The 24,666-nt window shown below is 38.1% G+C and overlaps 1 protein-coding gene across 1 annotated transcript in view; it reads right to left on the bottom strand.

The window, feature by feature from the left end:
• Window positions 1–3,588: 3,588 nt before the first annotated feature.
• The window catches only part of LOC104272395 (single-stranded DNA-binding protein 2-like), a 60,401-nt gene continuing 39,323 nt past the window's right edge, over window positions 3,589–24,666 (bottom strand). Inside the window, exons 9-14 of the mRNA XM_009867375.1 lie at window positions 20,918–20,972; window positions 17,703–17,773; window positions 16,405–16,483; window positions 13,350–13,378; window positions 7,154–7,252; window positions 3,589–4,345 (exon numbers count right to left, since the gene is read on the bottom strand). Of these exons, the coding sequence (XP_009865677.1) occupies window positions 4,316–4,345; window positions 7,154–7,252; window positions 13,350–13,378; window positions 16,405–16,483; window positions 17,703–17,773; window positions 20,918–20,972 (363 nt within the window). The 3' untranslated portion in view covers window positions 3,589–4,315. The remainder of the gene's footprint in view (window positions 4,346–7,153; window positions 7,253–13,349; window positions 13,379–16,404; window positions 16,484–17,702; window positions 17,774–20,917; window positions 20,973–24,666) is intronic.

Genomic DNA, 24,666 nt, shown 5'->3' with positions numbered 1-24,666 from the left:
GCAGCCTCAGCTACAGGCTGACAGATGACCCTTTGATCTGGGGAATGTCATTCTGAGATGCTTTTGAGTCAAGCTGAGGAACACTTACATCGCTGGTCAGCATATGGAGTGTCAAAGACTCGACTCAAGGTTATTGCCACGTTTTTACGTGCACCAAACTCACTCTATAGCAGAGGGAGGGAATACAGAGTGCAACTGCAATTCTTCCTCATGCTCAGGCAATTAAGAAAATAATGCAAACCATACAGGCAAATATCCAGGTATTTTTTAAATGCACATGTCAAGCCACATGCTTTACCTGTGATTCATACAGCTTCTTCCTTGCCTTAAACCCTGTTCTTGTCTATACAAGACTTAGACACGGTGATAAAATCTGGCTATGAGTGAGAACTCCTTTTCATAGGTTTATGCAGCAGGTAAAATACTGGTTTCACTGTGAAATTCACAAATGAATCCCTATTTCAGCTACAAGGCCAGAATATTTGCCAAAGCTCTCTGAGCATTACTCCCTATTTCTGCTACTCTGAAGATTTCATCACTCCTGTTTATAAGAAGCCTTACTTTAATCTTGCCTGAAAGACACATTTAGAGAATCACAATCTATTTATTTCTATATCGAAGAGAGAAATCTACCTAAAACCCCAGTATAGAAAACCTACCCAGTATCACTTAAAATAAAATTCCTCTCAGAGCTGGACAAGTTCTGACGTTATCAATAATGGTGTTGCATAAGGACAGATATAAACAGCAGTTACATTACACACTGGTATCTAGTGCTCTAGAAACGAAAGCGGGAGGAAAAAAGTCAGTGCTTGGAAATAGTCTTTCTTTCCACGTTAATACGCTAGGTATGATGAAAATCCTACAAAGTTTTATAAGCAAAAGAGAGAAAAAAAATAAGCAAGCAAAAAGCTCTATGTGTATTTTTTTTAAAAAAAGAAAGTGATACTTACAATTTTTAAGTTGAGTATTTAGCATATAAGATTGTTTTATAAAAGTTCGGTTGCAGAACCTGTGTATGGTTATCTGCTCTTACCAATGCACATATAAGTAACTTTACTCATGTACGTAAGCATAGGGATGTAAGCATTCCCTACAGAAAGCAAGATGATTTAGTTTTCATTAGATCTGATTAAAATTCTAACAATAAGATACGCAGTGAGTATTGAAGTAAATTTTTCAAATCTAAAATTTTGCAAGCTTGCACATCTTTCATTCCACCAGTCTGTGAGGCTACGTAGGTATGAGTAGCGTGCATGCCTAGCAACTTGCAGTATCAGGGGCACAGACTGACAGCCTGTGAGAAGCAGGGCCTGATCCTTTTCATTTTCAAGCCAGGAATGTATTTACTGAGATTAATGCTGCAGGATCAATGCAACTATGTTTAATCATATAAATGTTCTGAAAAAGAAATGGAAAGGGGAAACAAAGCTAGGTTGTCAGTAAGAAAAGATTGTATAGAAGTGAGTTTGAAATAACTACAGAAGAAAAATTATGTGCCTGAAAGGATGTTATGCTCTTGTATATTAATTAGGATAATGTATTTTTAAAATGCTATTCAGTATGTGTTGGCAGTTCCATTTAAGGGGTTTCTTTGCACAGGTTTAATTTAATGCTCAGCCTTTCATCCTTCACAGGTATCGATAAACTAAAATATTGCAGATAATGCCAAATTTAAAAAAAAAATTAAAAAATCAAGTCTCTGATTAATAGTAAGCCCTGATTCTGCTTAATTTTGCCACAGTATGAACCTTCAGTGGTGGCATGTACTCTTGTCTTGTAAGAGACCCCTCAGTGATGCCACCAGAGGCAGATGTTGCGAGGCCACCAGACACAATGCTTGCCTGCCGGAGCCCCAGCTTGGCATGGAACAGTCCAGGGTGGTTCCCCTGGAGATGCAGAACAGACCCCAGCTGCACTCAGCAGTTTAGGAGCTCACTTGAGGGCACACTCACGTGGTGTGCAAATGGGCTTTGGCACTTGATGCACAGTCCAGACATATCCATCTATCTTAGTCCAGAAGCAGTGACATCACCTGACTGAAACTGGGCAGAGAAGAAAAAGTCCTTCTCAGACGGCTACCAAGGATAATATAGATGTCAAATGCAGGCTGCAAGGATGCCTGGAACTGTGCAGCACTTACGGGAGAAGACAGGGTTCACTGGGGACATAGCCACAAAACCAAGGTATTCTTGACGACAGACAAGGGTCTGAGGAAATTTGATCTGATTTTGTGTTTTTGTAACTCAAATCAGTAGTAGGGGCTTCTAGCATCTCGAGACAGCAATAAAGTGTTTTCCAAAGATAAGCAAATGAATGCAACGTCCATAATCACTGGCAATAAAGTCCACAAAACCATATAATGACTATCTAATTTATGTTTACAACTAATCAAAGTAGTTATTTTTACTAAAAAGTAATGCTACCAAAATATTTGATATTTTTAACATGATTTTAAGTCCCCAAGAGTTTCATCTTTGAATAGCCCTAACAAGAAAGTCAAAGGTGTTACAGCTTCTTATTTTCATATATTATATATGTATTTACATATAAAATATATGTAAATAAAAATTATTTAGGAGATTATAGTGTTTTTCTACACATCCTGTCATGTGCAGCAACTATCACAATGAGCCCATTTACATATGCTACTACTTTATCACAAGCACATGAGAAAAATCTCCTTGCAAGACTTTATGGACAAACCACATCTCAGAACTGCTCCTGCCACATAAGCAGCTCTTTTATATACAAAGTCCAAGGAGAGGACTTTGGTTTTTGTCTGTGGCCCAAATTTTCACTCAGCCACATTGTGTCCACATTGCTGATCATCTACAATTTCATCACTATACAAGTGAAAACTTATGTTTTCATGGGGGAGCTGGAAGTCATTAGGAACTAAATGTACCATAATCTTCGTTTTAGGGTGTTGCCTGAAGAGACATGGGATTGCTTCCAGAAGCAACTTCTTTAAGACTGTATGCCTTTTCTCCCCAGCTTTCATGTCTAATAGGCTGACCTCGTTATAAAATGGCCCAGACCTTTGTTCCTTTTCTGTTTCATGGGAAAATGTAAGACTGTCACGTGGCTAGTAGTCATAAAAGGTTTACTCCATCATTTTAGCTCAAAAAAAAACCCCCAAAAAACCATGCTTACTGGAAAGTTTTGCGGGAATAGACATAGTGAAAAATACACAGCCAAGTAGCAGCATGGCCTGATTTTCTGAATGGGCTTGGGAAATACTGTTTATAATTAGGACCATGGATTGTTACAATTCAGCTGAGAATTACTGAGAATGGGAAACACAATAGTAAATTGTTAGAAAAGATTTCGGTGATAAGGACTCTACTGTATTTCCACTAACTACCATCCCTACGGAAGATCATGCTGAATAGAAAACTCATTTCCAAGGGCAGAAGAAGCCCTGGCACTTTATTGCTAGATTCTATAGCAATAGGAGCTCGCTTACAGTAACCTTATAGTACTCTATATAAACTGAGAAGCTTATATCAAATTCAGGCTTCCATTTAAAATAGATATTGCAGATATTAGGCTTCAATTAAAGAAGAAAAATAACTTTCAGTGCTTCTTTTTTTAAAGGCAAAGTATACAAAAAAAATCACCAAACTAGGTGAAAATTATTAAATTTGTCCACAAAATTAAGATGAGCTTTCTTCTATTTCTTGAGACAGTTTGTGATTCACAGGGTAACTGCTATCAAACACAACTTAATGAAAGCTCTTATAAGCAATTTTATTCCTATCCATAATGACAGACATTTACAAAATCAGAAGAATTTATCATTTGAGTTCACCTTAAAAAATAACTTATAAAGCAGTGATATATGCAACATAAAACAGTTCAGGAGGGGAGAGGGAAAGTAAATTTTAATAATTAAAATGTAAACGTAGGGGGAAAAAAAGATGAAATAAAAGTCCCTACACTTCTCGTTTCTACTTAAGATGTCATGGGATAATATTTTAAAATGTCCTGTGGGTCTATATATGTATGTGTGTATTTCTACATCACACACACATACATATACATTAATCCACACATGTACATACACAGATAATTGTTTGCAGTTCCGTCTTGGGCAGTTCTGTTACGCCACTCTTTACAGTTGTCTCAATCATGTTTGGGACCCACTTTTCTTGACAAAATGGGGGAGATGGCAGAAAAAAAAAGAGGTGGGTCTGATTGTTTCTGAGATCCTTTTGTTAAACTGTACACTGGGATGAATAATTTTCTTCTGCAGTAGCTCTCTGAAGAGGGCCAACTCACTGTGGTCTTCATGGCGAGACTGGTTAACGCATCACACACTCATTGTCATGCTAGGGGAGTACTGAAAAAAGAGGAATCCACATTTTAACAACCGTTTTCCCTCCCCAGGTAATTAAAACCACTTCTGGACTGCAGCAATGATTTCAAACACACTCCTGGAACTTTCTCCTAAATTTGTAGTATAGCCTGTGCTAAGGCTGTAGTTCAATTTGTGGTATCGTAACTTCTTTTGTACCTCTCTCACTATGCAAAAATAGAGCTATTGCTGATAAAAAAACTCCCCTGAGGACTGGTTTGGTGTTACCGGGTGGTGTGATGAACCAAAATCTCACTGATGATTTCCAAATCACTTCCTAGTCAGTGGTGGCTACTGGGGGTATTGAGCTATGTAGGTGGCTAGTCTCAAACAGACCAGCTGCATTCATGGTTCGCTGAACCACAGAAATATTTTGGAGAGCTTTTTACTACTTTATGGGAAGAAACGAGTAAAGGTATATATGACTGGAATTTAACTGGGCCTTTGGTCTGTATTATTCTGTATTATCCATTTCAGTAGGCAAGGAGAATCAAAGATCAGTGGTTATTATCCTTTATGTGAACTGAAAATTCAATCACCACATTACATAATTACTGTAATACAAACTGAACTGCAGCCCTTATACAAGCTATAGTTGTCCTCAAATTAGCCGTACTTCATTACAATAGTCAATGGGACACCGTAATGCCTAGAAAAAGTGCACATCTATATGCCTAATTTGTTTTTAAATTGAAAATTGTGGACTGCAGAAACACTTAATTTGGTCTAAGAACTTCTCAGTAGAGAAAAATGTTCAAATGCAAGGAGCATTACGAAAACTGTTATACGAAACAGAAAGATAAATCTGTCTTTGCAAAAACAGATACACAACAAAAATCCTGTCAAAACTAGAGTTTTAAACTCGCCATTTCCAAGTGTCCAAGCATATTAGAAAAATGGTTTTGGATGGGTCTTCCCTGTCATGTTAACTTCACAGAATGGACTACTGGGGTAAAGTCTATTTTTTCCCTTGTCATGTCTCTGATGATTTGTCTGCTTTAGGGCTTACTCTTAGCATCCCTGCTGGGCACTCCCACAGCAGGCCAGCAGAGCTGGTAAGACCATGCATATCTTTAGCCAAAATCAGAGACCAGCTCGAATGCTTAAAGCAAAGCATCTTTTCAAGTGGTTTTCTGTATCTGAAACAAAGTACCTGGGTGACCAATTTGGACAAGGAATTGAAAGATGATCTAAAGGTGCTTGTGATTTTTAACTTATTATTAGCCAACCACTGTTCCCCACTCCCAACCAAAACTCCTACTGAAAAGAAAATTTTCCTGAGAAAGGACTTTGTAATAATGCCTACTCTAAGTAACCAAGTAATGAAATGCGAATCAGAAAGTCCCCAAGGACTGCAATGTCGCTTGTGTCAGGAGAGGAAACGATACCTATAAGTAGACTAGAATGCGCATGGCATGTATCATGCATGACTTGTAGGCACAAATCTCACATAAAACCTTGAGGAAAGGGAGTCCCGGGTTCTTCTAGGTAGGAAAACAACATCTAGGAGTACCTAGAATCCACTAAGTGTCTGAGAAAACCGTTTTTCTTTTGCATACAACCAATGGCCTTCTTCTCATGACCTTAGTTTGGTGAATGGGCCTGCTGGCTGATCACACTGCCTCCCCTCGGTACAACCAATGTGTGTCAAATTGAGAGTCAAGGATTACACTGATCAAAGATCACATTTAATCAAGGTTCTGTGGTCACTTTTCTTTGGTAGATATTGAAACATCATTCTTTTGGGGTTGTAGAAACCAATTTTCTCCAATACTCCACGCAAACTGAACATGTGCCCTCTTTATGAAGACAGCAAAAGTCAACATGCAGAAACTATTCCTTTTCACTTAAAGAAGCAAACAAAAAAAAAACCCCAAAATCTGATTCCCATTAGATTTGTCATGCAGTTCGACTGTTTTGTGATCTCACAGAAACTGTTTACTCATCACAGTTCCTGAGCTGAAGTTCACCACTGGCATAGTTAATGAAGTTGCACTCACTTCTGGCAGCAGTGATTTCCAATAAGAACAGAAGTGTTGAAGTCACTCAGCACTTCTGAAAAATCAGGCCACTCTTATTTAGGAACCTAAATGTGGATTTAGAAACCCAGCTTCAGGCATATGAGTATGAAAATACTATATTCTTGCTTTGTAATGTATTTTACACCATGTTTTGTGGCCTCAAGCCCTCCCCATTTTAAAAAAAAACCAAACATCATTTGCACGAGAATGAACACTAGGGGGAACCTTTGCTTTTCCTGCCCGTAATAGCACAGTGCATCTTTGCAACGGTAATGGTGGTCTAATTATACACTTCAGTGTGAAAGCCCTGCTAAAAGAGATCTCCTGCAAAACACATTGTTTAGCACTCAAAGGTTCAGCAACCACACACTGAGACACTCAGATGTAAGCATCTGTCAGCTATGTGTATTTAGGCTGCTTGTATATTGCTTGACAAATGCCCATTGTGTATTTGTTAATACATGTGGTCTAATTATTCCTGCTTGACAGATCTAACTTGCATTGAGAACTAGCCTCTTAAATGTAGAAAAAGAGTTTCTGCAGTAAATCTACACCTTCCAAATTTTCCACTATCACCTCAACTTCTAGCAGTCTTTTGCACATTTTTTCGTCAAACCAATACTATAATTTTAGAAGCTAGTAAAAAAAATGTAAGGCACAGCACTGCATTGCAAGCACACTACACAACTGTTTTCTCTTGCTGTTATTTTTCTTTTTATTAAACATAATGACAGAGATAAAGAAATAAAAAACTATGTAATGAAATACTTACGCTCTCACTCTGAAAAGGGTTTAGGAAGTTTCCACCCATCTCACCATCATCCCTGGGAGTGCCAGGCTGATTACTCATGCTCATATTACTGGGAGAGTTCTGTTAAATGAGATTTTGAAATATATATTAAATGTTGAAGATTTTAATTCATTTTCTAGCTTCACCACGTGTGCCAAAGCACACTTTACACAATACTGTAGAGCACCAAGAAGCACTGTGCACTGCACTGGGATTTTCAAAGATGCAAAATAAGCCTCTGCAGGCCTCTGCATGATTCAGTCACTAATTTTAGCCTGTAAGGTAATGTTTTCTTCTCTGAAGCAAGAATTACTTACTTGTAATTCTTGCTTTAAGGTCACCACTATCATCTTCACCTGCTGAAGTCAGGAAAAGCTCTAACTGGCTGCAGCAGGCAGGCGATGTAGCCCTGTCACTACATCAAAGCACGTGGTCAAATTCAGTGAAGTCTGTAACCATGTGCCTTAAGTGACTTATAGAAGTACGTAACTAAAGGCAGATGTATGGATGGATCTGGTCTACACAGACCTTTGCCAAAGCCTGTGTCTGGGGTCTTTGCTCATAGTGTTCACATTTTACTGAAATACAATTTCAGAAGTAGCTCACCAGTGTGGATTAAGTGCTAAACCACTTCACTGTCAAGTTTCAGATAAAAGACTCTGACCACCCGACTGGGCTCACAAACACTTTCAGGAGGAGCTGTACTTTCACCATTTGCTTGCACTGAGCATAATGTAACAGGGTTTTAGTCTACCTTTTCAGTATCTAGGTGTAACTAAAATGCTAATATATATAAAAACATAAATGCTTCTAAGGATAAATTCCTTTTTCTTGTGGAAGTGTACAGCCACCTCTGCAATGTTCACAAAATGCTTTCAAGACTCAGTTACTTAAAGAAAGGGTGAAACAGGGTAATTGTCACAGAAATTATTCTGCATCAATAGCTAATATATGATTAGTCTAGACACTACAATCAGTTAGGTGTTTTTACAAAGCTGATTTGCAGTATCTTAACACACCTGCAGCATGGGCAATTCTTTTTCCATCACTGTTAAGATTTCTACATATAGAGGATTTGTGATGGAAAAGGAATAGTCAGGGAAAGGAGGGAATAAAAGTAATGAACTTCATTATGAAACATTTACGTCTACCACAGCTCTTCCTTTGACTTCTTTTCTTAATCAGAAAAATGGAATAGTGCATTGCTGTTGAGATTTTACTTACACAAATGCAAATGTGTTATGTCACAATAAATTTGACACAAACCTAGTGCAGTCAATGAGGAAGCTAACAAAATGCAACTCCAAGTAGTGTTCTTAATCAAAATGACCAAATCATAACGGTTTTAAGAATCCTAAGTGAATTTGTCCTCTTTTTCATGTGTTATTCTCAACTACAATCCTGACACAGTATGTCTGTTAGTGTAGAGAGTTTTTCTTTATAAAACCCCAGGTATTTTTACACTTTTAAAATACCTGCATGCAGTCTTCATTTAGTACAACTGAATCTACAATAGGTCAAACTTTGAATGAAAAATTGGAAACATTAAAAAAAAGAGTAAGTCCCTTTAATTTCTTGGCACTTTCCTCAGAACTCCAAAGGCTATCTAATCTACCCTGGCACTTCAAAGATGTACATCAAAGTGTTCACTGAACGACAAATGGGATGGGGTAGCTATGACTTCTACTTCCTGTTCATACTATATCTCTGCATGCACCTCTTTGCAATCATGAAGTCCCATGTTGACCAGTGGTCATATTGCAAAGTATTCCACTGTTCCACAAAGTTACTTTAACTCCAGGGAGAACAAATAAAAAGTGCTGTTCTCAGCTTCACCAAATATCAGAACTTAGTTACTTTCAGCAGACTGCTGCGCAGTAGAAATGACCAAGTATGTGCATCGGTCCAGTTTAGAATCACAGAGTCATTAATGTGGAAAAACCTCTAAGATCATCAAGTCCAACCATCAACCCAACACCACCATAACCCCTAAACCATGTCCCAAAGCACTACGTCTACATGTTTTTTGAACACCTCCAGGATGGTGACTCCACCACTTCCCTGGGCAGCCTGTTCCAATGTCTCACCACTCTTTCAGTAAAGAATTTTTCCCTAATAGCCAATCTAAATTTCCCCTTGTACAACTTGAGCCCATTTCCTTTTGTCCTATTGCTTGTTACTTGGGCAAACAGACCAACATCCACATCCCTACAACCCCCTCTCAGGTAACTGTAAAGAGCAAAAATGTCTCCCTTCAGCCTCCTCTTGTCCAGGCTAAACAATCTCATCTCCCTCAGCTGCTCCTCATAAGACTTGTTCTCCAGAACCTTCACCAGATTCCATGTCCTTCTTTGGACATCCTCTAGCATCTCAACATCTTTGCTGTAGTAAATGGCTCAAACCTGGACACAGCACTCAAGCTGTGGCCTTGCCAGTGCCCAGTACAGAGGTGCCATCAATCCTCTGCTCCTGCTGGCCACACTGTTCCTGATCCAGGCCAGGATGCCGTTGGCCTTCTTGCCACCCAGGCACACTGCTGGCTCATATTCAGCTGGCTGTTCATCAGCACTTCCAGATCCTTCTCTGCCAGGCAGCTGTCCAGTCACTCTTCCCCAAGCCTGTAGCATTGAGTAGGGCTGTCATGACCCAAGTGCAGGACCCAGCACTTGGTCTTGTTCAACCTTATACAGTTGGCCTCGGCCCATTGATCAAACCTGCCCACGGCCCTCTGCACAGCCTTCCTGCGCTCCAGCAGACCAATATTCCTGTTCAATTTGGTGTCATCTGGTGTCATCTCACTGAGGGAGCACTTGATCCCCTCATCCAGATCATCAATAAAGACATTGAACAAGACTGGCCCCAAAATGGAGCACTGGGGGACACCACTTGTGACCAGATTTAACTCTGTTCACCACAAGTCTCTGGGCCCGTCCACCCATTCAGTTTTTAACCCAGCAAAGAGTACACCTGTCTAAGGCATGTACACCTGCCTAAGCTTAGTGCATTTGCTTTCAATTCCAGATTAAATAAAAAATTACACAAAAGCATAACTCCATGATTAGCATCTGAAATGCAGCTTACAGACTTGCATCAAAACCTGTGCCTTAGCCCTTTTGCTTTTTTCACTGTTCACTGTGTCTGAAACTGTGATCCCTAGATCACCATGAATCATTGGACAACAGGTCCGTCAAAGGCAACTGAAAGCCTAACTAGTTGATAAACATCAAGGCCGGTTTGCTATCCAGTGAATTTAGTACCACAAATATTTAGGATTCACAGCTTGAAATGTTGAAAACTATTGCTTTAGTTCAAGCACAGTGACTGTACCTTAAGAAGGAATTCATTCAAAGAAGTCTGTTGCCTGTGTTATGCAGGAGGTCATACTAGACAATCATATCAGTCCCTTCGGGACTTAAAATCTATGAATATAAAGTTTAAAACCCCCTAAGGCCTTGTCACATTTATTTTATATGATGCTTGTGCACACATTTGTTCATTCCTGGGAGATTTACCCCTATTTTATCTTGCTCTGTGTAGCACAAAGCTTTGAAATTCTGCAATCGCTACAGTACACCAGCCCCAAAGGTTCAAATTCCTGACATAAACACTTTTAAAGCAACTCCCCTGGGCTGCTTTTATGGCCAGTATGGGGTCTAGCATTGTAGCACTAGCTGAGTTTTTCCGAAGTGAGTATGTCTTTGATGCCTGCATAAATTCCATGTGCACTGCAGGAAACACTGGTTATTAATGTTTATTTAATATGCATAATTCCAGTTCATTTACTCCCCCATCTCAATCTACTTAACAAAAAACTTCATGTTTTGCAATTCGGCCAATTAAATTAAAATCTTCTTTAGAAAATGTAGCTCTGAATCCCGTGAGCTGTACTGATTCTACGAAGACTGGATTAATTTTCCATATCTCTTGGGAACTGATAATCTGCTCCTATAACACGCATTTTATTTCACTGAAGTCCTGTGCCTGGACCTGATACAGCAACACATATCAACACACCTCCAAACTGTGTTAACTTCAGTGAACAATTTCCATCACTGAAAAATCTACATATGAAAAAGTCAAGTGCAAGACTAGCTGGCAATGTATGCAGGGCGACTGTTGCCTCAGAAAGAACTATCCTGATAACTGTATACAAAATTGGAAGGCAGCCAATGTAATAATTTTGCATGCTTCAACCCCAGAAATCTACTATTGCTTGCAAGCAGAACCCTTCCAGTCAAATTTCAGTGCTACCCACTCACTTTTACTACTGTCGATGGAGGCAGCATATTGGGCAGTGCCACCCAGAAAGAGATACGATGGTCTAACAGGACAACTCTGGTACTTCCAAAGTTAGTGCCATTTTTCTTTTAGTTATTCAAAAAAGACATGCATCAAATGTCATTTCCATGAGTTAATTATTAAGATTAACAAATGATGAGGCTTCCAGGTGGATTTTTGCATCCAAGTTTCCAGAGCTCCTGATACTTGTATTAGCACATAAACCGATATTTAATATTAGTGAGTTGAATAAAGGCTTTAGAAAATAATACAGTGGTGAGCTAAAGGAGATGCTTTGGGTTTTTTCCTTAAAAAATGCTGCAGTTTGCAATAAAAATACTGAAGAAAAAATATAGACATTGATTTAAAAAGCCTCTCACTGTAGGCTTTTATTGAATCCATCGCTGCACATCTGAGCACAGCACAACTAGGGCAACATGGTCATTTCAATCCATCACTTTACTCTTTCATAGCCTGAAAATGTTATAGATCTTAAAAACATATGAAAATATAGGATTGCTATGCAGCAATGGCCTTGGACAGGTATTGCTGAGGTCCTTCTCTCTAGGAAAGACAAACATTAAGCACACTTTACAGCCTACCCCTCTAACATACCACACCACCAGAAGACCACAAAATGGGGAATCATAGAGGGTCCTCCTCCTCCTGTTTGGACATACAACTATCTTGGACATATAACTATCTGTCACTAAGTGAGAGATGATTTGCCTGAATGATTCCTGCCTTTTGAACACCTGGAAGTGTACTCTTAACAAATTCACACTACACACATCTATGTTAATCCATGGGACTTTAGTGAGCGTTCCCTACATGTCGGCATCTCACTGTAGCTCCTGAGAACAGATGTATAGCAAGGTCCCCAGTGTGACTGGAGCACATGCAGACCAGCCTGAGCCAGATTTGAAAAGCAGTGGGAGAGATCTAGTGACAGCACCATGGTACTCAGTCCCAGGGCAACTGAGAACATCTCAGAACAATGATACGCTCAGAACAAACTCATACTCCTCTCTTGGAAGACTGTTAAGAATTTTGCCATAAATGAATGAGTTGTAACATTTTAGCTAAAACAATCTCTCCATCAATTTCTCTATTTACAGATCAAAAGTACAAAAGAGCGGGGAGATTGTTGTAGTTATATATATATATTAATTAATATCAGTTTCAGTCAATTACATCTGAAGATGGTGCATACAAAACATAGTATTTTGCAGGAGACAGATTTATGCCACTTTATCCATACTAAATAAGTTTATTAATTCCTAAATTAACAATAATCACATAGGTAGTAGCTTTATTTTTATAGAAGAAGTGATTTATTCAAGCACAGTATTATTTTTGTAGATGCAAAACCCCTGCAGATTAAACTTGCATTCACTTGCAACTGTTTAATGATTGCGATATCAAAATCATGCTTTTTCTGAAACTACTACTTAATCTAGCTTTTATGAACTTATACTAATAATTAAGATATTAACATTGCCTTACAGAGGTGACAAAACCAATCAGGCAGTGATAAATGTAACATTCTAATGACATTCTCCCAAATCTACATTTAACTAGAATTGATTATTAGTACTATATTAATTTGTCTTTACAGTATGGAAGATTATAACATGATCAATCAAATTATAAACTAATATAAATAGTCACATTCATTAATGAACATTATTAAGCAGTAGGGAATAATTCTACTCATACTCTCTATTGACTGCATTTTTAAAAATCTTTAATTAATACGAATTCTGTCTGCACAGCCTCCAAGGAGTTGACAAGCAGAAAATGCAGATACATAACAGAAAGCTTTTTAACACAGACAAAGATAATAAAAATTTTAGAGTGAAGCATTCTAAAAATTCCAAATATTTGATTAGATACTTACTTTGGAAATACTGTCCATGTCTCCTGAGCCTTAAGTGAAAATAGACAATTATTCAGTTAGTTTTGAGCTTACTTTGAGTTTTGAATTAACCTAAGATTTTTTTTCATTCTAAATATATAGTGCAACAGCAATATTTTAAAACATAGCCAGCCACATGTCATCTCACTTTCTTCCTAATGTCCTTTTATAAAAGTTTACAGTCAATATTGAATAATCTTAGTCTTTTCTCTGTGTACACACTTGGTGTAAAAAGTGGGACAAGAATGAAGGCCACACTTTTGATCTTTGTCAGTTATTTGGATGGCATCCTCTCAGGACAAGACAAACCACCACAACTCAAGAAACCATACCTCCAACCTCCCTGTCCTCTTAGCCAGGTAATATAAATAATTTGGTGTATATTCATCTATAGGAAACATTTCTTCAGCTTGGGAAGACAAAAAGAAAATATGAAATTACAGCTAACTAGTAGAAGTTAAAAATTCCTTGGAAGAAAAAAAAAAAAAAGACCACTATTACCACTAAGGTCAGCTGAAGGGGGTTCATCAATGTCTCCCAAACACAGATGCCTAGTACTGAGATTGGCCGAAATCATACCAGCTTTTGATGCATTACAAACACGGGTGATATCACTGTCTTTCAAGAGGAACGCAAATGATCTTGAGAGTCAGAGTAACAGAAACCAAATAAAATGAAATATAATGAGTGCATGACTACTCAAAAGATTTTTTTTTCACATGCTGTAGCTCTCCCTCAGGTAAAGCCAAGAATAAAGAAAATGTAACTGTAGGATGCATGTGTCAAGAAAAGCATTTTTAGCAGCAACTGTTAACAGACAGTAAACAATTCTGGTCACCTGTTTTCAGGAAAGACTAATATTAGAAGAGTACTGACTACAAAACTAGAAGAGTTTCAGAGAAAAACAATCAGGAAAATGGAGTTGCGGGAGGAGACTGAAATAGCTTACTATACTTAGCCAGACAAATTAAGGCTGAGAAGGAATATGATTTCTCTCTATAAATACATCAGATACATAAATGTTATCAAGAGTTATTTTGTCATGGCGCAACAGATAACTTTTGCTGGAAATCAGGAAAATATTTCTTTATAACCATCAGAGCTGTGAGCAGATATCCAATAGAAGGGTTTTGGTCAATGAAGCTGCAGAAGGTCAAGATAGACCTTGACCAATTTATCTATCCAGTTATGAGATAAAGCCACCCATTGCTGCATGGAAATGAAAGCAGTAGATCACTCCTAGCCCTCCTCTCTTTAAAGAACTCAGGTTCCAGTTCAGATATGAAGTTAGCCCAAGGAAGCAGACATCATTAGTTTGTTTAAGCACTTCCTCACTTTCACTACAGAAAATAACTAATGCTAGAAACATGCAAAACCCCTCCATAAGTGTTTAATTCTTTCTTTTACCAAAGAAGTAATTCTTAGGCTCTAGAAAGTGACAGAAAAAGATGTATCTTTCACGCAGTTTTGCATGTATTTGAATGTAATGTGCATAATTCTTAATTAAAGCGATAATCCATTTTAGGATTCTAGCATGTAAAGGCAGGCTGTACAATCACAAGGTGTCCTTATGCAAAGTCATCTAGGAATTTCAGGAACAAGGTTTCCTAGAAAAAAAGATAATTCTATTAGGAGATAGAGGCCTACTGCTGAATTTTAATTGCTCAGAATATGTCTGCTAAATGAGGTTTGATGGCTTAGTTTTTTTCTCATTTTGTCATAGTTTCCTAGAATTTCTCCCTTTGTCTAACCTGTTTACACTTCCTATCTCACAACCTCCAACCTTTGGGCTACGAGTGGCAGACCTCCACCCCTGGTGGTAGTATGGATTTCAGTGGTAGAGTTTAGGTTGGTCTGTGCCTTTGCTGGGAAGGAGACAGAGGTGTTTTTTTGTGATAGAGGCAAGGGGAACACTGGCAGCTTGGCTTCTGTCTGCCTGACCTGTACCTAGCTTGCCTGGGTTTCTCCCTCTAAAGGAAAACACTGCTCAGCAAGATGCTGCTGGTACCCCTTGGGAGTATCAGGCCACAAAAAGATGGTGGATCAGGGAGGCAGAAGAAGAAAGAGATCTCAAGTCTAATCACAGTGAAAGGCTCCCCCTTGTTGCCTGCATGAGCGACAGCCCTTGGTGCAGACTGAAGTGAAGAGCATGACATGGGAACTGTATTCAGAGCGACTGGGCTGCTACTGGGGTATAAGCAGAAATTGAAACAAGGTATTTATTTACCTTATGGATATAGAAGATGAAGGTATAAATGCAATTTATTTAGCTGTGGCTTGTTTCTTTAATGCCTTTCAAGTGTCTATCATGCTTTCGACACAGAGTAAGAGCAAAGAGTTCGCTAGGACAGTCAGGAGATAAAGCAGCGTATGTTTTGCAGGTGTTGTGCAAGGCTTCTCCTCCCGATACAAGTCCTTCAAAAACTGTAGTGTCAAAAGCCAAGCAGTACCCTGTTCCTACTGCCCCTGCATGGCCTCACAAGAATTCTTGTTATTTTGGGCCCATTAAAATAGGCACATACCTGAAGCTGCTGATGAGGATGGAGTAATTATACTCACACTTAACAGACATATTACTAAGTATAGAACAAATGAGGGTATCAAGATGTTGGGAATAAAACCAGCTTAACACATACATCAAAATATATAGTAACTTACTTCAAGGTAATAAATAAGAACATAAAACAAGCATGTCACAATGACACTTTCCCAAGACTTTTAAAGAGGAAATGAAGGAAATGTAAGCGGTTCTTAAGCCTTCACCTCCTCATTACTGTGATGGTAGGCTTTTAGACTGGTTTTCATCAACTGGATTAAATATATAAACAAATTGCAGTATCTTTCATCCAGACATGCACAGGCTATGCCAACTCATACGCTTAAAATGTATCTTAATAGTTCTTAGAGATGTATATACAGCTTCTTCAGTATTTACAAGATTTTTACATACAGTCTTCCACGTCAGTCAGAGAACTAGTCAAAGAAAACGGCACCAGTCATTTAAAATTCACAGTGTCATAATATTTACTATCATTACCTAATGATCCATTCATATGATGTGAATCCATTCCACCCAGTCCACTCATAGGTCCATCTGACCCTGGCCCCATTGGAAACTACAAAAGGATCAGACATTAAAAACTGGTATTACTGTACATTTTTTTGTAGATAATCTAATAAAGAGAAAGTATTTCTCACAGAAAAAAAAAAAAAAAGTAAAGGAAAAATGCACAGTTCCAGCTCTGAATGTGCAAGTTACGTGAAAGTCTTTCATCTGAAGACTGCAAAAACATCACTGGTTTTATTCACTTTTTAGGCTGCTACTTTCATGATTTTTGGAAACTCACACCTCTGTAGGCTAGAATATTATTTAGTTAAACACCTTGTCTATGAGTTTCAAACGTGCTTTTGCTGACCTAGCCCTACTCTCAGTGAAGTTACAGGGGACTTCATGATCTTCAATGAGCAAATGATTAGCAGCTTTCAAACCCCACCTCATGCATACTGACAGTTGGACTACTCCATATTACCTTTGCAGCATGAACAGCTTCCGTCAAATTTCTACAATTCACTGTATAATGATTTAGCAATATTTAATCATCTATATTTTTGAGTTCTACTAGCCTTTTTTTTCCAAAAGGCCCGTAACATGGATTGCGATTAAATGAAATACGGCTGAAATCAGAAATATAATAAAACTGAAGTCATAAGGAAAAATCAGAAAAGAAACAAGTTCTACCTAAGAATACAGATTCCTGTTAGCTCTAGAACTGCTGAAATTCAGGCTAAAATAGTCATAAGTTAACTAGTTCATAGGGCAAATACTTAGATGTTATCAACATGTTTCATTCTTGACATCCCACGTAGATAAACAGGGAAGTTCTTTTCTTCTCAGAGGCATTATTTTTACCCTTTTTTACATAACAGCAGTGCAACATAACACTGAGTTGCTTTCAGCAATCTTCTACTACCTTTTCAAGGGCAGATATTTTTTCATAACACAAGTGCTGCAGAAACAAATGCTCAGTGGCAGCTCCTAGGATGAGGTCCTACCACACAGAAGTCTATTGCACCACTGTGTGACAAACTAAGTCATTCCCAAGATCCACATGCAGAAGCTTTTCCCATGTAGAAGACTATGCTCCAATCATCACTTTACATGTATTAGCATGAGTGACTTGGGAAACATGGAAAAGTACACAGAGGGAGTGGGGAAACAGCTGAAGTGTCACCCCCAAAACGGAAAACTCAGTATTAATGATATGTGACAGAAATGTAGTGTTTGAATAAAAAAAGGCCGCATAATTCGAAGTATATAACTAGATTCATATTTACATTAGGTCTGTTGGGTCCAGGTGGTACTGCATTCATTAAAGTGTACATGTTGTCTCCAGAGTTGGTTGAATCTGTAATAAGAGATTATTTTAAGTGCTAATATATACCTTTCAATAAAACCACTCACCTAATACATTTCCTGTCATTATGTTCACATTTTTTCTGTGCCTGAATCACGGATACACAGTGGCAATATAATGGAAGATTTCATTCCGTTTCTATCTATTGCTACCACACAACAGAGCTATGAAAAGAAATAATTGCAATGGTCCCTAAGCGACTACTTCTAGACTCCAGTTTTATGCATGACTGTTAAAAGGTTTATAAATCACCAAGTATCTGTAACTATTTACTTCCACAAATCCTTTTTCCTAGAGTTCCAAATTACTTCACCCATCTTCTATATTCTCTGTAAAACAGCAGTTTCTTTCTTACCAATACTTCCTGTAAATTGTTTTCCATCTGTACTAAATGATAAATAGCTTCTCATTATACAGACTGCAAGTTAGTATAGTGAATGCAAACTTTTTATTCTTGTCTATGTCAGTCTTTGATTTTGGATATATCTATAAAAATTCAGTGGAACATTGTGCAAAGATCTGTGCTCTAAGGACAACTTTAACTGATGTATCTTCATAGTACAGTGTGCTGCAACACTGCAGAAAAAAAATGAATCCAAAACCAAAAAAACTCCCCTGGCACAGCAGAGTGCCTAAGCCAGTAAGTTCTGCCAAGAGTTTCTCTCGGCCCTTCCAGACACTGGCACAGCTATATTGCATCTCAGCCCTTTTCCTCCAATGTACGTGAACTTTCAAGTGGAGCACCTCCAGAACTGAAAGGCAAGATTTAACCAACAGGACAAATAGAAGACAATGCATATAACTCTCCTGGTTGAACTTAAGAAAAAAATGCTTAAGAACTATTAGTAGATACAAATCATTTGTTCTGATCTCCAACTTATCCCCACTGCTAACACACACAGTCTTAATACCCTTCATCAATATTTCTAAGAAATAAAAGGCAAAATATGCAGCAGGTACATAGACAAATTAGACAAAACCCTTTCCCAAGGCAACTTGGCAAGACATAGGCCAAGTACTGAAAAAGTTTACTGAGAGGAGAATGACCTAAGGAAGGTCTAAATACATCCCTAAGGGGACAGAATGATTTTTAAAAATATTGTCAACTCTGAAAAATCAGTACCTCTACATTATCTGCAAAAAAGAATAGCTTAGTACTCTGTACCTAGCTGCTCCAGAAGACCATTCCACCTCTTTGAACCAGAGTTCTGAGATTAACCACACACAGAAAAAACCACTGCTGAGCTGTAATTCTTTTTCCAAGAAAAGGTGATAGGGGACTTCTGAGTGAAAGTAAGAAAGCCAAGACCAGACTGAAATGCGCTGGAACTGGGAATGTGGCCTGACTTTCCACAAGAACGTTGAGCATTTAAAATCAAGATCTTTGTCTGTTCCTTAATATTTCCAAGACTGTTTTCTAAGCACTAATTAACCATGGTGAGTAAATAACTCCATTACATACAGAGCACTACGCATCACCACAACATTCAAATATGTTGTTTAAAGAAGAGAGGAAATAAAAAGCTTTTAACTTGAAGTTATCAAAGTAAAATTAGCACTTTTGAAAGTGATTTTTAATGTTCAGTGAGGGTGGCAACAAGTTCTTCAACCACTTTATGCAACACACATCCCTGGCTCTCCCCATGGTCTTCAGGCTCATGTGAAAATACACACAAGCTTGTCAGGCCATGAGAACCTTGAGAGTTGTTTCCTCTCAGAGGCAGGTAAATACCTTTGCAAAATTCTCAGGCAGCCAATTTCTACATGATTTTATACTTTGGAAATCAGAGCCTCAAAACACCTTTAAGTCTCTAATTTAAAACGGGAACAGCAGAAGAAGCAGAAATTTTACATGAGCTGCACACAGACAGTCTAACATGTGGCATAAACGCAGTGCAGACTATTTTTAAAAGTGGAGGCTGTCCATAAGTTTGTTTTATCTTAAAAGAGACTCTAACTTTTAAATGCCAGCTTGAGCTAATTATCTTTTCCACTAATGAAAACAATGAACCTACACTTTATCTTCGGTTGCAATTTTTTAGAACCCTCAAATTGTATTTAATGAAGATACTATATTTATTCAAGAAGTCTTCATGGACAGTTAGGAAACTTCCCTACCCACTGGTGCCATAGAGGATGGCAGGAACATGTAGCACATAAGAACTGAAGACACTGTAACATCACTGCAATAAACAGGGCCCTCTAGGTGGTTAAAGTGAGTTCCAAAGGCAAACATTGGCCAAAAAGAGTAGCTATTGAATACTAAGTTACACAAGATGCATTTAGTTTCATTTTAGCAGATTTCTGGTAATGTCCATGAGGAGGACAGCATCTTCCCCTTCCTGGAGTTCCACCTTCATATCAGAACCTTTGCAGAACATCGATGCAGAGAAATAATTACTTCTAGTTGATCACCTTTAAACCTCGAGAAGGTAGCTAGCCATCCTGAATCCTTCCATCCTCCTCCTTGTTTCCTTAAACCTTAGTAGCAATGTGGCCCATCTTTTGCACACCCAAAATCTCTGTGTGACCTGAGCTGCAAGACACAGAGCATGTCACTTGGGGAAACAATGGAGCAGTTGAAGTTCTGGGAACAGATAACTAGCACGACATGATGATGGCTTTTCTGGGGCTTTACTCCTCCACTGAAAGACAGAGGAGAGTCTGCCCAGCATGATCCTGCTGTCATCCAGATGACATAGCTGCAGGATGCAACACATCACTCAAGAGCCACATGTTGGTCAGGTCTGTCCCATAAAACACTACAGGGAAGTTTCACCAGATTCAGAAATCTCCCAATATTGACACTGGTGGAACAGTTCCAAAGAACATTGGTAAAAGCAAATGAAGACCATGTCTTCTTTTGTTTTTAACTTGCTACTGCTGAATTTGTGCAAGAAAAGATGGAATCAAAATCCAGTAAAATTAATTGTTCTGAAGGGCAGAACAATCTCTGCAACGTAGCACGGAGACAAAAAGAGTGAAAGTACAGGAAAAAATCTGATACAGGAATTATAAACCCAATAATTAACCATTGCTCGATTCTTCATCAAAATCAAAGTCTGAAAAACAATTTGTGTACTTCCTAAAAGCCTTTATCATAATCTCTTGCAAATTCTGAGTATTTTTTAGTACCTGCAGGACTAGGCATGATCGGTGTTCCTGGTGGCCCCCCACCTCCTGGAGGACCCTAGAGAGAGCAGAAAATGTCATTTAGCATGAAAGGCAAAAAAATGAACACAGTACAAATTAAAAAAAACCCCACATGTATTGTGAGTATCATGAGTTACTCTGGTAAAAATATGCACATTTTCTGACAAGCTAGTGAAACAGCTCATCACAGATTAAGACAAGGTAATTGGTCAGCAAGCTCTGGCACAGACTTCTAATGTATATAGGTACACAGACCCATGAATATCCATTAGTCAATAACTCTGTGTCATGCTGGGAGTCAAGCAAGAGAAATACTTGGAGCAGGGCCTAAGACAATTATATTTAATTCCCTCAACCCCACTTTTATTACCACTGGTTTTCCACCTGGCATTTCTGTTTTGCCATACTCTGTTCACAGTCAATGGCTGAGTAAGCAATGTTTGCTAAGCATGAAACAAGGGGTGTCCTATGGGGACAGAAAAGACTAATCACTTTAAGAAAGACCTTTTTCCAGGCAGACTTGGTATCTCCGAGTGACAGACATCTTAATTCTGTCTGTATACTATCCAACAATTGAGATAACATCTGCATACATAATTTTTTTTCAAATGAATGACAAATGGATTTAAAAAGTCAGGATAATGCTGGGTACAGTCATATCACTTGCCTAGACTGCTACATAAAAGAGAAAAAAAAATAACCCCATCAAGGAGCATCTATTTCCTTCATTTCAGGTATTTCTGTGTTGCAGATCTGTTTATGACTAACGTCTGCACACAAACTGCTCTGGTTGGTAAAAAAATTTTTTAAGGTTCTTTAAAAAATCTCTCAAAAAAATTTAATTCTAAACATCTAAACAGTTAAGTAATAACAGAACCACAACTTCTTATTTCCTATGTTTGCACATCCACTAATATTTTTAAGTAATATGAAAAACTACAAACTTTTAATTTGATAAAAATGTCTGTGTCAATAAAAGTCAATAAATATCCATTTTCCATAACAATACAGTACAGACTGCTAAAAACAGATGATTATTTTCATTGCCATATAATTCTTATTATGCTTTTATCTCTTTTGTTGTATTTTTAAACTGCAGATGTACAGTTCCAGACAGGAACGTTTTCTTCAGTAGCACTGAATATAAAGACTTGGTTATTCCTGTCTGCTTAAAAGGACATTGCTGAGATTTGCTATAATTCACTGAGATATTTTGGAAGGAGGCAGAGAAGTCTTTTATTTAAAATAGACACTGTTTCTCCATGGACTACTTAAAATAACATTTCTTACAAAACATTTAGCAGTAATATACCAGTAAACGTTATTTTCCGATAATCAAACTCAGTAACGTATCAGTTTTTTGACTGATACCATTCCTCTGCAGGTTTGTACAAGTAGAATACTTGCAGGGGAAAGCATCTTTATCTGCCAGCCAGGGATCAGTTCACACTTAATTGCAGATCAAACAGGAATCTTTTAGCCCAGAAGTAGCAGCACATCCCTGCAGTCAGTCAACACATACACATACATACTATTTCCCCTCTCAAATCAAAACCGAAAGTGTTAGGATCAGAGTTGCCAAACCTTTCCGAAAGGCCTATTGAGCCCTCAGCAGTAAGGTCCCCACTGCTGCTGCAGAGCTACAGACTCCAAATTCAGAGTGACATATATGTGACAAATTCAGTAACATATATGACCCTCTAGACAACGTAGGCCATCACTTTTTATCCATGTACTTGTGCACAAAGATCACTAACTTGATTTTTTGAGGTTTATACATATTTTTACATATCATCACATAAAGAGGTGTAGAAAACTCTAACTGGACTTCTAATGGAAAAGATACTTATCTGCACACTACTACCTTTCACATCTAATTTTAAACTTGCAATTACTTTCATTGTTTGTATATTTTCTTCCCTTAGAAAGCTTCTTGGTTTCAAATACTTTCACTCTGAGAATATATTAATATGTAATGGAATTATTTCTCAAAAACAGTCTGATAAACTAAGCAGATTCAGTTCTCAAAGCATGTAGCTCCAGATGAAAAATTCTTGGGCTAAAAAGCTGCTTTAAGAGCTCTCCAGCCCCCATGTTGTCCCCAGATGCTTGCTCTCTTGGAACCTACTGCCCTGCAGTTTTGCTTATTTAGCTGTTTACATGGCTTGACTTGACACATTCCTTTTCCAAAATGTGGTGAGCTTTTCTCAAGCAAGACTGCTCTCTCAGCATCAGACAAAACCGGCACTGTGCAAGCATTTACGCCAGCAGGAGAAGATGTCAATCCTTGCCCCACCTCAGGTGCTTCACCACTATCCTTTGCTAGTGCCTGAGCTCCCTCTGCGAGTGTCCCTCCACTTCTTTTTGGTCAACTAAAGCGCTTCAGCAAGGACCTGGTTCTTTAAATGCATCAACCAACTTCAGTTGTTTTGGACAGAGAGGGTCACTCATCCAAGGAACTCCAGTGGCAGACCTGAAGGAGTGGGGCAGGCCTTCAGCAGAAGTGTGGGGACAAGGAATGAGGCAGCAACCTTTTCCGCTAGCATAGCTGGAGCTCACAGAGCACATCTGATCAGTGGATCAGGGATTTTCTCCAACACTTCTATCTTTAGTGTGTCTCACTGTTGCACCTTTGCACATCTTTTGACTTCCCTTCAATGTTGCCAACTAGACGTAACATTCCAGCATCAGTCTCATCATTGTCATTGAAAGAGGTAATATCACTTCTCCACTATTGCTGCTCCTCTATCTATACACTGAGACATGGTGATGCCCTCTTTTGCCCAAGTCATTTAACCCAGCTGACCTTCGACTTGACCTGAGCTTATAAACAGAGTCAACAACAAAAAACCCCTCTTCCCGACAGAGAGAAATTTATAAAGTTCTTCATTAAAAGAATCACTTTGGAGATCAGCAATTTGGACTGTTTCCATTAAACATGTGGCAAAATGAGCACCACAGTTACGGATGCTTATGAGAATCATAACCTCTTTCACAGCTAATTGTCTAAATAAAGGACAAAGGAAATTGCTTTTGTCCAAACAAAACAAGCTCATCCTTGAACTCATCCTTCAGCTTTAGATCTGCAGGGTCATCTCTCTTACAAAGACTGAAGAGAAACCTATAAGCAGCATGAACAGATGAAAAAATACTCATATATTGTCCTCATGGCTAAAGGCTTTCTATTTCCACATTCTGAAAGGGCTTCAGTTTTCATGTTGGTTAAAGTCAACGCCCTGCAGTTGTCTAATCTAGAGGTGATCAAAGACGAAATACCAGAAGAGGGGTCTACTGAAACCTGTCCTAGCAACAGAAATTTTGAATATAATATATAATAGATATACAATATATAATAAATATACAATAATAAATGTAATAATAAATAATAAATAATAACTGTATGGCAAATAATATACAATGTATAGTATATAATATTTTATTTATAACATGCAATATATAATATTATATTCCATATTCCATATTATATATTATATATAATTCTACCTTGATACCCTCTGACACCAGTACTAAGCATGTGGTAAAACCAGATTAAACAATATGCCTTAGAGGAGTACATCAGAAGTACAAATAATCCAAGTACAGTAGTAACAACGATAAAGAGACTAAAAGGATAAACTAAGTCAATCCTTTGTGATAGAGACAAAAACTACCAGTATATGCTCAGACAAAAAACCATTTTGTTGACAGGTAAATTTTATTTGTTAATTCCA

Source organism: Apaloderma vittatum, unplaced genomic scaffold, assembly GCF_000703405.1.
Source record: "Apaloderma vittatum isolate BGI_N311 unplaced genomic scaffold, ASM70340v1 scaffold2794, whole genome shotgun sequence".
Classification (NCBI taxonomy): Eukaryota; Metazoa; Chordata; class Aves; order Trogoniformes; family Trogonidae; genus Apaloderma; species Apaloderma vittatum.
This window is presented reverse-complemented; position numbering and strand designations above follow the sequence as displayed.